A 15,000-nucleotide genomic window follows, 5' to 3' on the forward strand; every position below is an offset into this window, starting at 1 on the left:
ATCAAAATGGAAATAAAGTTAATTGGAATCGGAATATCGAAGATAATCACAACATTGAAGGAACTGAAACTATGTCTGTTTCTCTAAAGACAAAATATCGTAAACGACGTTTCATAAAACGACGCTGAATAAAAAAAAATAGTCTACGTTATCTAAAATCTTCACAAAGATTTAATAATATCCTCCAAGAGAATGAGCTAAAATTTTACAACATATCAAGTGAGAGAAAACAAAATTTGGTATCACAGCTTTCTAGAAGAAAATTATTCGAAAGATATAAATAGATAAAAATAAAAACAAACTTTGGATTGCATCGAAAACGCGAAAAAAAAAAAAAGACGTGAAAGAATGGCTGCCAACACTAGTATTACTCCAAATATTTCATACTAAAGAAATAATTTGGCGAAAGCAACTTTCGTTAGAAAATTTCAAAACGGAAATTGAGTTCTTAGAAATGAGAACATAATAGCATGTCAAAATCTTGCAAACGGTCGACCATGAAATGAAAAGCATCCTTGTTAGAAAATAGTATCTGTGGCCTTCTATTGTTCATAGACATGCCAGATTCTGCAAAAAACACGAAGAATATTTCATAACCAGAGTGATTGGAGACGGAGATACTTTCATAACATGCCACAAAGTATTCCATGAAAAACATTCTTAAAATTAAATTTCGTGCTTAAAACGTCCTCCAAGATTAAAAGTAAAACAAATACATGTAGGATTAGAAACTTAATTCAGAAGAAACAAAATTACTTCTGTTTTACCCGACAAGAACACCCATTACTAAAATTAAACGAAATACCTCAATGTGTAGTAATTCAAATAATAGCAGGAATCACAATACCAAGGAAACAACGATGGAACCTTGGCGTTGCCGGCGATAGATTGCTAAAAATAGCAGCTACATTTCCTTAAAAGAAACATACTACCATTTTAATTTTGGAAAACACAGCATAATCGTAAACACCTCTTAAAACATTGGAATGGTCGCAGCTAGGATGCTTTGATAGCTCTGATTAGTCAATATTGGTATGGTTCCAAACAAGTACAAAGTTAAACAATACACAGACAGATCATACAGGAAGCAATCTCACTTGGCTCATTTGCATTTGTGTATCTATGAAAATTGCAAAATTTACTCTACCACTCCGATCGACTATAATCAATTGTAGAGCTTTTAGAGACATCGGTGTGAAACGAAATAAACTGCTGTGGCTTCTGTTTGTCCTTGAATTTACTTCATAATAAAATACACCACAATGATAAAGAAGAATCACATCGGGCGTTCCAGTCTCGCCATTAAAACAGATAAACTTTGCGTTAGATATGATTTCCTTTCAGAGTGGCGTTTAGTTTGCAAGGCGATCCAGTGGCAGAATCGTTTCCACTACAACCTTTTCGTTAATCACTATCGTTCTTTGTGTTCTCAGTTTAAATACTTCTAAGCTCAAATTTGTCGCGATCGATAAATAAATTACCAGCCAAGTTCTGGGTTCGATTCTTTTGTTTTCGTCTCACTCTCTTAAAATCAGTTACGGTACACAAATCTTCGGCCCATGGCGAGTTTTTCACGAGAGGAGTGACACATCCAATGGAGTATATTGCTGCCACATTAAAGAAACGATAAAATGTGATATACGCTCGGAGAGAAGATTTGTACTCACTTTAAATACGAGTAGGTTAGCTAAATAAAGCATAAAGGGGAAAGGGATTGATAGTTGACGGTTGAAATCCTGTGAATAAAGGACCGAAGGAACTCCCTAATGGAGATATGTAGATGGTATTTACGGGTTCTAGTAGTCTCTGTAGAAAGACATCAGTCTCTAATACAAAATGGAAATTTTCAGCAACACCTCGTACAAGTACACAGACAAATGCATACACGCAAGATCAACAAAATATACTCCAACCAATGAGCCATAAATGTCATTTAATGTGCACACTATTTAAATATGTGCAATTAATAGATACTTGCTTTGGAGACATCTGTCTAGGCAGGTTTTTATTACCCGCATTGTGCCTCCAAAGCAAGAAACTATTAGTAGCTCTATCTTTATACTGGGTACATTAAATGATACACACACACACACGCGCGCACATATATATGTATGTGTATATATAACGAGAGGGTGGAAGTGTATAAAAGAGAGAAAGGGAGGGAGAGATAAATATATATATAGAGAGAGAGAGAGTGAGAGAGAGAGAGGGGGGGAGTTAATGGGTTCAATATGAGTGTCTTATAACTTTCTGCATAAAATACTCACTTTAAAAAAAGAAAATTGGCAGAGATAGGTTTTCGATGGAAAAGATTGAGACCGTGGTGATAAAATGTTGAAAAATAACATGTATTTATTGGAAATATACAAATGAGAAACTTGTCTTATTTAATTATACTTTAACGTAATAAATATATTTCTTTCGAGCCTTTTGTATTTCTTTCATCATTTTAGATAACTACAAGAAATTGTTTGGTAAAAGTCAAATGATAATTATCGTGCGCATGCAATATTTCCATGTATTACCAATGATTGTTAAAGTATAAAGGGCAATACGCACCCTTTAAAACAACGTTTAGCACTCTATGTTTGCATATATTTCAACAACTAATCAACAGGAAGGAGGGACGAGCACATCTCTTTCTAATACACCACTCTCCACCACATTGATGAGATGGAAGTTACCTGTAAAAGGCCCACAGTGGCTAGCAAAATACCGGTTGGCATGAAATAATGTATAAACGTTTGTAAATGTGGGTAGAATGGTTTGAGCGGTCGTTAGATGTAACATAGTGGGGGTAAAAACAGGAGGTATTGTTGGGCAGAGGGACTCGGGTATAGAAAGACTGCTTGCTAAATGCTGTTGGTTTCCTCATACCAACACCAATGAAAAAAGGTGTTCCGGCTATGACCATCCCATTTGGTTTCAGATGCAGTGGTATATGCTTCTCAGACTTCAATTTCCATCGGAATACTATAATACATATACACACATCATACACATAGCATTCTTTCGTCTTGCCTCTCAGAACTGTCCAAATTCGATGATATGGGACAATATTATTGTTCGTTAATTTCTGTGAAATATTTTTTATTTATTCACTTTTGTTTGAAAATGAAAGCGAGGAGAATGTGAAAGATGTATGTATGTGTATATGAAATGGACGTGTATGTGTGTGTTTGTGTGCGAGAGAGAGAGAGAGAGAGAGAGAGAGAGTGAGTGCTACTTAGACATCACTCTCTCTCTCTGTCTGTCTCACACACGTACATATAAACAAGACGTATGCATATGTATTTATGTATGTACGTATACATGACAACACACCACTTCACACACGCACGCTCTCTCTTTCTCTCATACACACACATACACACACGTCCATTTCATACATCATTCACTTTCTCCTCTTTCACTTCCCATCACCATTATTATTATTATTATTATTATTATTATTATTATTATTATTATTATTATTATTATTATTATTATTCAGGTCACTGATTGGAATGGAACTCGGAATGTTGGAGTTTGTAGCCCGCGCTCTTAACCACTACGCCATATGCCCAAACATATATGTATGTATATATATATATGCCCGGGCATATATTCATACATACATATATACATGCACACGCACACACGCACATATATATATATATATATATTTACACACACACACACACACACACACACACAGATATATATATATATTTATAGTGTATGGTCTTCTCCTGATCTATGATATTGTAATGATATTGTAAGATATATATATATATATACATGGATGTGGGAATCAAACCTATGACAGCAGAGCGAAGTCTAAACCTCAGTGTTATATTTTCTGAATTCCTCATCCTACTTTAACGTGAATTCTGATACATGTAAAACTTTGCTCTTATAGTATATTAACAACAATAACAGAATAATATGAGGCGTAGGAGTGGCTGTATGGTAAGTAGCTTGCCTACCAACCACATGGTTCCGGGTTCAGTCCCACTGCGTGGTACCTTGGGTAAGTGTCTTCAAATATAGTCTCAGGGCCAACCAAAGCCTTGTGAGTAGATTTGGTAGACGGAAACTGAAAGAAGCCCGTCGTATATATGTATATATATATATATATATATATATGTGTGTGTGTGTGTGTGTGTGTGTGTGTGTGTGTTTGTGTGTCTGTGTTTGTCCCCCCAACATCGCTTGACAACCGATTCTGTTGTCTTTACGTAGCGGTTCGGCAAAATATACCGATAGAATAGGTACTAGGCTTACAAAGAATAAGTCCTGGGGTCGATTTGCTCGACTAAAGGCGGTGCTCCAGCATGGATACAGTCAAATGACTGGAAAAAAGTAAAATAGTAAAGGTCCACATTGGTATTTAGTAATGTGCAAGTGCGTTGGGGAATTGAGGAAAGCATAAATACGAAAGCGCTGGCGGGGCGGTGTAGGTAAGAAGTTCGCTTCACAACCTTAACGACAAGATTTCGGAGTCTCGGCATAAAAGCAAAACATTCGGAAATACAAAGATATCTTACTCACCCAAAAGAAACAAAAGTTCCCCAGGCGTTCATTATGTCAAGGCTTAGTTTCTTTTCGTCTTTTGTTGCGTTTAATCTATCATCTGTGACGGCATTACCGAAAACAAATGGAAGTTCGTCTGTATATGAAGCCGCCATGATTGGATCTTTTCGTGCAAACGATGGTCTCGGAGTAAAATAATAGAAATATACCTGTGACTCAGTTAATTTGGGTAATAATCTTTGGATTAAAGTAGAGTATTTTCCATTGTAGGCATTCAGCAGTCCCCTTCTATAAGAATCATCTTCTGGGAGATATTTGGATAGAACCGCCGCTTTTACGTAGATGTTAGAGCTTCTAGTTTGAAATAGGTTGTCATCATTAATTATAACATGGTCTTCAAGTGAACGCATTTTATTCAATGACTTGAGACTCCTGTCGAACAATTGTCGACTGTTAATATTTTTTGTAAATTTTACAGGGAAGCCATCTTTGTTTATTCCAACAAAACAGTGAATATTTCTTTTCTGTTTAGTATTGTGGTGAAATGTATATCTTAATTTGTGGGGTACATAATTATTATCCACAACTGGAACAAATGTATATTTGGGAAACGTCTGAGTAATGTTGACGAGTCGCTCTGTAGTTTGGTTCTGGAGACAGTCCAATAAAACCATATTTTGTTGTGTTGTTAATGTCCCAAAATCTGCGATCTTCAGAACAGGTATTTTTGCACAGTCAACCATGGTAAGAGCTTTGAGAATTACTTTATGCTGGTCTTTACCTTGAATGAAAGAACCACTTCCGATGATTGCTCGTTGAAATAGACCCTCGGTGTGTGGACTTGCTATATGATAAAATATACTAGATGCCCCAGAAGATTCTCCATACAGTGTTATTTTAGACGGATCTCCTCCAAACCGTTCGATATTATCCTTTACCCAATTAATGGCCATGTTCTGATCTAATAGACCTGCATTTCCCGGCAACAGTTTGTTGTGAAAGCTCAAAAATCCAAATATGTCTAATCTATAGGCCATAGCCGCTATAATAATATTGCTTTGGCGGCAAAGAAACGTAAAGTCTATAGTGTGAACCTGTCCAAACATAAAACCGCCGCTGTGAATCCAAATCATAACTGGTTTCTCTGACAACGATGTTAAGTTCGTAGACTGGGAGGTGACCATACCAGGTATGTATAGGTTTAAATAGAGGCAATCTTCTGACATTATTTCTGGTCTACTGTTGGGATCAGAATGTGTTCGTTGCATGCAAGCTGCAGAATATTTTGTGGCATCATAAACTCCAGTCCAAGATTCAGCAAGAACTGGAGGGACAAAACGTAATTTACCGATTGGTTTCTTGGCGTAAGGAATCGCTCGGAATTCTGTGACATTTGTGGAGGTATTGTAAATTCCTCTAATGTATCCATTTGTGGTGCGGACGAATGTATCAGCTGCTTGACAGCAGCGAAAGTTCCAGTGAATGCCAAACAGTATGTAAATAATAACTATAGATAGGTGGACACTGGCATTGTTGAAGCAGCCAGTCAGCAGACGAACTAAAACCATGCTGAATTACTGTTATATTTTGGCTCAATCAGAATATTGTTTTGAAAGAAGGAAATATGTGAAAGCGGGAAGTGAGTTTGAAAAACAATCACGACTCAGAAGAGTGTCAATGATGACAGTAGAGGTCAGATGAGATAAGGGCTGATAGAGAAATATAAACAAAGGAGCTAAATATTAAACAAAATTGATATAACTGCACTCACTGTTTAGTTTACTGTGTGGTTGTTAATCTATGTTACACTCTAAATGTAGTCATTCAGAAATGTTTTTTAATGCCAGCACCCAGTTAATACTTTTCCTCTGGAATCCATCAAGTTTGTTGTACCAGCTCACCACCAAATAATAAATACGCAGAAAGAAGAGCGCGATACGAGATATAGATTGACACTGTTCATTGAATATATTATTATTAATTATTATTATTACTTAACGATATATCTGACGTTTACAGCCGCATCTCAATCGTTAAGACTATACTCAAGTCGCGGTCTTCTCATTCATTTACTTATATTTCTCTATTGCTAATTGTCATAGTTTTATATGGTTTATCTTGGATTTAAATAATGTTACCCTGATATAGTTGCATTGGTGTTTCGGTGCAGGAGTAAGGAGCTTCAAAGTCTAATTATATCACCAACATCATTTGTCAGCGGTGAGCAGGCCGTATCGTTAGAAAGCTGGGCAAAACCTTTAGCGGCATTTCGTCTAAGTCCTGAGTTCAAATTTCGCCCGATCAGCTTTGCCTACCATCCTTTAAGGGTCTATGAAATAAGTAGCAATTGGGCAACGGGGTTCACAATCCCTCTCCCTCCAAAACGTAGGACAATGCGGTTGGTGGAAATTCCTTTCAGGTGTTCTATAGAGGGTTAGCGGCGCAAAGTAAAACGACGTTCACGGGAAGACTCTGGGCGTTTACAAAAAAAAAAAAAATGACTGGTCTGTTCCGGAGAACTTTCGGACTGGAACCTATGGATAATTTCCTGAAATCCTTGGCCTAGCAGTTCTGCCAAGGAACATTGCACGTTCGGGATAAAGTCTACAGACATATAAGTGCCATCAGACGAGCTTGCCCGAGACATGCGCTGAGTGAAGAAACTGTTTTGCACGTTCTCATCCAGTACCTGAGCATTGTTGACTTGTGGGTTTATGTCGAACCTGCTGTGAGTTATCGAGTGGATCTAGCTATCGGCTGAATCCATTCTGAAGATCGTCCAACCGCCTTCGTTTGACCCGGAAAGGCAGGTAGTTTTGTGTGGTGGCCTAAGCAAAAGACGTTGTGTCGTGGGCCAGATTGAAAGAGATGAAGACAGATACACTTCTATTTAGCCAAGCGCTCATAAATATTATCTAGTTTCAGTTATAAAAGGAAGTGGGGGTAGAGAGAAGTGTTGGCTCCTCGCAATTTTGTTAAAAGGCGGGTGAATATGGCAAGCCTGTACCTGTAGATGATGTGGAGACGGGATTTGCCCTAGTGGTCAGGGCCTCCATAGACTTGTGGGTTTTCCATGAGCAGCCCTAGGAAGCCTCCCTCCTTTCGGAACTTAGGCATTGTTAAAAATGCATACTTTTGTAGTTTCTGCTTTTTGTACATCACTTATGTGACTCCAGATTGCATTCTACTCTACCATTCCCAAATGCTTTTTGTGAACCCGATGTGATTAATAAAGAAAGCATGATTATTGTTGTTATTATTATTCAGCAGTCTTATTTTTATCACACGCTTTCACTGCACTACCAAGCACAGCTCTATGTGCCTTGGGTATGTGCTGCCGTCTGTTGTGATATCTTCATTTTGACTGTATTGAAAGTGTTTTATGTAGGATGTGTGCAGTGCCTAGTAGCGTTATTTTTTCTGTTATATATACTTGTTAGTCATGGTGTTTTTCTTATGTATTTCTCTGAATGTTTTCTTATTATACCTAATGAGCCTACTATGATAGAAATAGTTTCTGGTTTTAGACTCCACATTCGAGTTACCTCTATTTTCAGGTATTTGTATTTTGTTTGAGAGGACACAAATAATAATGATGTATATTTTGGGGATCATCTTAGCCATGTGTTGAGAGGAAGACGTTGGGGTTTATATAATTTACCCCTGGAAATACGAATGTTCCTTTCATCATCCTTAAGTAATCTTTCAGAGACCTTTTGAGCGGAGGGGTTACTCAACCCGAAGAAAACTGTAACTGGGCCCCCACCTGCAAGGTCATGAACTACTTATCTTCATATGAGGTCACTATCTCGTGCGAAAATGGTTGTGTGGGATGCATGCGCCTGGTGTACCTTTATCTGACGGGCAGTCACGACAGGTATATTGGGTCTCGTAAATGTGTGTCCTCTCAAACAGTCTAATCTGTTGTGCGTGAATGAAATGGCCAAAGGGACCCTGTGACCCCTCTGACAACAGGTTGCTGTCCGCTCTCACAGATTCAACCAACGTAAGACCGAAAGCTCTCAGAGGTAAAGCAGCAGCGGCAGCAACAACATCAACAACAACAATTATAGTAGTCGTTGCTGCTCCCGCTGTTTTTGTTAAAGAGAGATATGAGAATAAAACAAACAAACAAACAAATGCGAAAAAGTGAAAAGCCAGTTAGAAATCTTCCCTCGAGATATTTCGTTGATTCGCAATGTACGAACATAAAATAAAAACGTGAGAGACAAGCTTGCAGTTAGTATTATGTCTAGCAAATAATATGTCCTTATTTACCTGAGATGTCAGTATTGTTTTGGTATTTAACTTCCTTTGTTGATGGTAATAAATGTTCTATTTCAACTTTCATGTCAACATGTCACCTCAAACCAGAAACATTCAGTTCGTTTGGTGCATTAACAACTCCATTGACAATAAAGAAATATAGTTTTACCGACAATGTAGATCTAGAACTGGTTACATACAACTGCGAAACAACTTTATCCGTAGTCACTTTAATTGGCAGAGAGAGAAAGAAAGAGAGTGTGTGTGTGTGAGAGTGTGAGACTGTGTGTTATGTGTGTAATAAACTTAGATACGAAGTAATATATATATATATATATATATATATATATATATATATATATATATATATTAGATAAAATAACCATGTACTCAGATATCTGGATGGTTGTACATTTACAAATTTTTATACATGTCACATGTTTTATAAATTAGCGCTTGCACTTATTCTTTTAGGGTTTTCATATATATATATATATATATATATATATATATATGGAGACACACACACACACACACATACATGGGCGGGTGGCCTAGTGCTTAGGGTGTTTCACTCACGATCGCCAGATCGTGGGTTCTATTACGTCATTTCTTGACCAAAACACTGCATGTCACGCTAGTCCAGTTCACACACCTGTAAATGTGTACACCTGCGATGGACTCCCCCCCGATCAAGGATGGATGTTGGCCTGCTCGCCTAGCCAACGCTGTGGTAACATTTGAAAGCCAAAATGATGCAATGTGCATTGTGACCATCGATGTATAACACCATCCAATACTTTCGTCGATTATTCTGAGTTCGAATTTCGCCGAAGTCGACTTTGACTTACATCCATTGGGAATCGAGGAAATAAGTACCAGCTGAGAATTGGGGGACAATGTAATCAAATTACATTCCCACCCCGAAATTCCTGGCCTTATGCCAGAATTTGAGACCAACATATATATGTAAGGCTAAATGAAATCGGTCACACACTAGAAAAATCTTCCATAAAATGTTAGTAACATCCTCATAAAAGATTTGATAACATTTTTTGAAAATTATTTTTATAAAATCACCTTTTCAATTCAGAAATTGTATTAAGTAGTTCTCACAGACTTCAATATATATATATGTGTATATATATATATATATATATATATTGGCTTCAAATTTTGGTGCATATATAATGTGTATACATATGTATATGCATGTATGTATATACGTTATATATAGGTATGGTCTTAAATGAATTGTTTAAGGAAATTGAACAAGAGTATAGTGTAATATCTAATTGAAATATAGAACTATCGATCATAAGCGCTAACCATTTGGTGAGTAGCAATCCATTCATTTTCCATTTTAATTATTGACATTTCCTGATTGCTAATCTCATTAATTCATAAGGCATTTCTATTATAGTCTATTTTATTAATCATTGTATGTTCGGTATGTTCTTTTTTTCTACCAAACAATGTTATAAAGAAGCTCATTCAACGAAGGGAATATTAATAGAGTATATTGTTATCTATGGCAAGATCGTAGAGACTGAAAATCTAATTTCTTGTAGTCATGCCTGTGTCACTCTGGGAGGAGATCGTACACGCACCTTATAATTATTCATACCATTGTCTTGTCGTTGCCTATCTGAGTTAGCAATCTCCTCTGAAGCTGTATTTCACTATTATTTAAAAGTTTTAACATATTCAATCTTATTCAAGTCACTAATGAATTCGATGAAATAAAACTACGTGAAAAGAAATTTTATTACAAACAACTGTTTCACTTGTTCTCTCGAAAAGACTCGTATTTTTTTCTGTTATAATATGAAGAGTCGTTTAATGTCAACAGATTTATTTCATGAAACATAAACCTTTTTTGTCGACTTAGTCATTTAATATAATTCCATTCATAGCGAAGATGTCGATATGAATATTAAATTCGTCCCAGTACTTGACAGCTACTAATTTTATCCCACCACCACATCGGAAGAATAAAATGCAAATTTGAACGTGGCGCATTCTAGATTTGAACACAGATTACAAATGGAGAAACCTAAACGCTGCGACCAATTATCTTCTCTGTTCCACCAGTGCAATCAACCCTTCACCATATGATCTTATATTCTTCTTCCTCTGTAAGTTGGTGAGCTTGCAGAAGTGTTAGCACGCCGGGCGAAATGCTTAGCGGTATTTCGTCTGTCTCTTCGTTTTGAGTTCAAATTCCGCCGAGGTGGACTTTGCCTTTCATGCTTTCAGGTTCAGTGAATTAAGTACCAGTTGCGTACTTGAGTCAATCTAATCGACTGACATCATCCCCCCAAATTTCGGGCTTTGTGCCAAGAATAGAAGAGTATATTCTTCGTCAAGGTCGGTATAAATATGTCTCTATTAATATAATTCTAAATTGCTTGTATTCATATATTTCGGAGTTAATCGCTGAACGTCGTAATTAGAGTCTACAGTGAAGAGGTTTACTGGCGTGAATGGAACATCTAATGTATTCAATCTTTTTTAAACTGAAATACAGCAGAGTCGGATGTCATGTCCACAGAAATAATACAGTAACTAATACTATAATTTCAAATTTTGGGCACAAGGCCCGCAATTTCGCGCGAGGGTGTGAGTCGATTACATTGACCCCATTGCTCAATCCGTACTTATTTTATCGATCATGAAATGACTGAAACAAATAAAAGAAAGAATAAAAATCCTTTGCAAACTGTTTTCAAAACCTCTCTCTTAACTAAAAAGGAACCGAATTAAGCGTCCGTCTGCCTCCAGGACGCAGGTGAGAGAGACCCGACCCTCATATTGAGGGGTAGAAATATGCGCGGCGTGGGGACAGCTTGAAAGCAAGTTTATAATTGAATGGACGCTACACATAGGATAGAGAGAGGTTAGAGAACCCAGCATCACTAGAACACAAGCATTTTTTCTGAATACAAGATGTAGTCATCTCATGGTTTGTCATAGTTGAACGATGAGGTGGCTGTGTTCTTTCAGAAATTCTTAGGCCACATCATACGTGCAATCTCCCATGATTCAAACGGTAATTCGGTGATTCTCGACTTGACCGAGAGTAAAAGTGGTGCCCTCAGACAAACGACTGTCCATGCCTCAGCGGATACAAGACGGCTCGAATTCTTTAGACAGATAAGAAACATGTTTTCGGACGTTACTCTCACAACCATTATATGGTGTTGAAGTGGGTCAGGAATTGTATATTAGACCATTGTTGGGTGTGTTGTCGCTCTCATATTAATTTTCGCCGCATACTCCTCCAAGTTTATTCAAAGCTATTCTATATTTATTTCAGACTTACTGTCACGTTACTCATTACTCCAAGAACTGTAGTTGATTTGTTGCTGATGTTGACGTCCAAGCCATTGCTTGGACTACTCCTTCACTTACTTCTCATCCTAGTGGTCGCTGACACCAGTGTCCAATCGTTTGCCTTTCACCGACGTCTTCCTGTGGGTGGCTATATTTCTATATAGCATAGCAACCCAGTCATTCTCCGTGATCTGTCCCTGTGTAAGTTTATTTTCCTTTCCTCTTGCAATTTAACGATGCTCCCTTTGTTTCCAGTCAGGGAAAGCACACACCCTGCCTAGACTGACATCGGGCAGACAGAGACATGGTGGTTTGGTTTGTTCCGTATTCCGGTTTTTACCCTGTTGAATGTTTTTGCTTGAAGAATAATGTATAAATGGAATAATTCTATTGCTACAACATTATATTCCAAAGTCTGCCAGCGAGAGATTACGCATGCACATTTGGTTGCATTGTCATACGTAGTTTAGCTTCAAATGTCAAACCGTGCCTATTAAATACAGCTAATTCTGGCAGTCTTAACATGAAGGTAGATCAGGAGAAGATTATAAAATAAATTGTAGCACACAAAATGGACAAAAGAAATGCTATAATTGAAGTAGCTCAAGTATTATAAATATAATGTAACGTTACAGACACCAGTAAATATTAACGAGCGCTCTACGAATAGCAGAAATGTTATAAATGATAAGGAATAAAGGACCACCACATCATGACAACTATTCAATAACAACAGAAACAGCAACACCGGTAGAAACAGACCAGTTGTAGGAGCAACAATTGCCATAATTATCATTGCTCTAAATTTGTTATGGATTGTAGCTCTGACAAGAGAAGGGTTATCAGAGTATAATTATTTAAGGTCCCATGAAGCAGTGATCAAGTTACCATGAGATTAGAAGCTGGAGAAGCCAACAACAATTTCGTATGAACTTTATCTCTAGTTAAACTAGTTTATCATATTCTTGTCACAAACATTTGTGACGATTTATTATAAAACCTCTCTCCACTTCACTACAGGCTTAACAGTGTTTTATATGAATTGCACTTTATTACAAAAAACAAGTGAGGTGAAGCCGATACTATTCAGTTGCAATGAAGTTGAGATGTACATCGAAGTCTGAAACTATTGTAGCAAGATGTCTACATAGGTTAAACCAAAATATGTGTCTGTATACGAAATGAAATATTTTCTGTATACAAAGAAGGACAATTCTAAAGTTTAGGGAAATGCAGGCATATTTGTTGCTAACGAATCTAAAATAATTCAAACCCCAAAGAATTCCTCTCAATACATGACTATGATGCTCCTCAACTATTTCTGATAGCGATCAAAGATGTACATACCGTCCGCCACCAAGGGACATGCTCAACTGGTTAAGGTCAAGCAACTGACAAAGCAAATCTGTGATATTGAGCAGATTATTATTGTTGTTGTTGTTATTATTATTATTATTATTATTATTATTATTATTATTAAGGCGGCGTGCTGACCGAAACGTTAGCAGCATTTCGTCCGTCGCTACGTTCTGAGTTCCGCTGAGGTCGACTTAGCAGTTCGTCCGGTCGATGTCGATTAATTAAGTACCAGTGGAGTACTGAACTCGATGTAATCGACTCATCCCCCTCCCCACTAATTTCAGGCCGTGTGCCTATAGTAAAAAGGATTATTATTATGAAGTGGCGGTGGTGGTGAGCTGGTAAAACCGTTAACGCGTTGGAATAAAATGCTTCGTAGCTCTTCATCAGAATCATTACGTTCTGAGTTCAAATACGACCGTGGTCCGTTTTGCGTTTCTTCCGTTCAAAATCAATAAAATAAAGTCAGGTACTGAGGTCAATCTTATCGACTCCTGCCCCGCGAGTATTACCGGTAATGCGCCTGAATTTGAAACAGTTATTATTATTGTTGCTTCCTTTCGTAATTTTAGTATTTCTCCATCTGAACCAGCAATAAATTAATTTAAACCAATTTTATTCCAGTTGAGAACAAAACTAAAGTTAATTACTCCAACAGCTTGTGTATTGGTGACTGCTGCAGTCGTTGAAATATTTATCTTATAATGTCGCTGTAGTATTCTTTCCCAAACTTTTCCGTTATTTGTGTGTGTGTGTGTTATTGTCTGTCGAAACCATTATTTCGTTCCTAAAAGTATTTCTACGTCTGTTTTTGATGTACATCTCTTATCTCTCTTATCTCTGTTTCATTATCTTAACATGAGTTTGCACTTTCTTCTTTTTATATAAATTTCCCCCTTCTCATTTTTGAAAATCCGAATTTCCTGCCCATATCCCTGGCGAACACGTATTTTATAGGTGATAGTCTTTATTGCTGTTGTTGTTATTATTACTTGTCATCTGCAGCATACAAACGCTCTTCCATATACAGGAGGAAAATGGTTGAATTACCGTTCTATAGCACTCGTATTCGAATCCAGTTTTCGTTCAGCTTGTAGGTTAAAGATGTTAATGCGAGGCAGCAAAGGACATGTCTTCCTATTTGCTCATGACATGTTTGATGTCGCTGCTGCTGTTTATTTTTACTGATACTATAATCGTGTCTAATGTCTCCAGAATCCACGGCGGCCTCACAACTCTGCCATGACCTGATGTAATCAATAAATGCCATGACCAGACCTGTCTGTCTCTTTCTAAACTTAAAGCTGTGTCGATCACTAATTGATTTTTATAGCTATGTCAGCCTTACAAGCAGACACTCTGTTGTCTTGTAAATAGAACGTATTCGGTTATTTTGCGTTCTGAGTTCAAACTAAGCCGAAGACATTTTTACATTTCATTCACTTTGGTGCATAAAATTAATACCAGTCAACTACTGAGGTCAACATAGTCAACTAGTCATATCCATCAAAATTGTGGCACTTT

General features: G+C 37.2%; 1 protein-coding gene across 4 annotated transcripts in view; it reads right to left on the bottom strand.

Annotated features, from left to right (window-relative positions):
- LOC106867637 (cocaine esterase) overlaps positions 1–15,000 on the bottom strand; it is a 78,851-nt gene that overhangs the window by 27,701 nt on the left and 36,150 nt on the right. For 2 of the 4 annotated variants that reach the window (XR_016241287.1, XM_089350000.1), the window contains exon 1: positions 4,534–6,143. The exons of the other annotated variants lie outside the window; for them this stretch is intronic. Coding sequence is in view for 1 of the 2 variants with exons in the window: in XM_089350000.1 (XP_089206126.1) it covers positions 4,534–6,083 (1,550 nt within the window). In the remaining variant the exon portion in view is untranslated. Of the gene's footprint in view, positions 1–4,533; positions 6,144–15,000 lie in introns of those variants that run through there. 4 annotated transcript variants of the gene reach the window in all.

Source organism: Octopus bimaculoides, chromosome 3 (genome assembly GCF_046866305.1).
Source record: "Octopus bimaculoides isolate indiv1 chromosome 3, ASM4686630v1, whole genome shotgun sequence".
NCBI classification, from domain to species: Eukaryota; Metazoa; Mollusca; class Cephalopoda; order Octopoda; family Octopodidae; genus Octopus; species Octopus bimaculoides.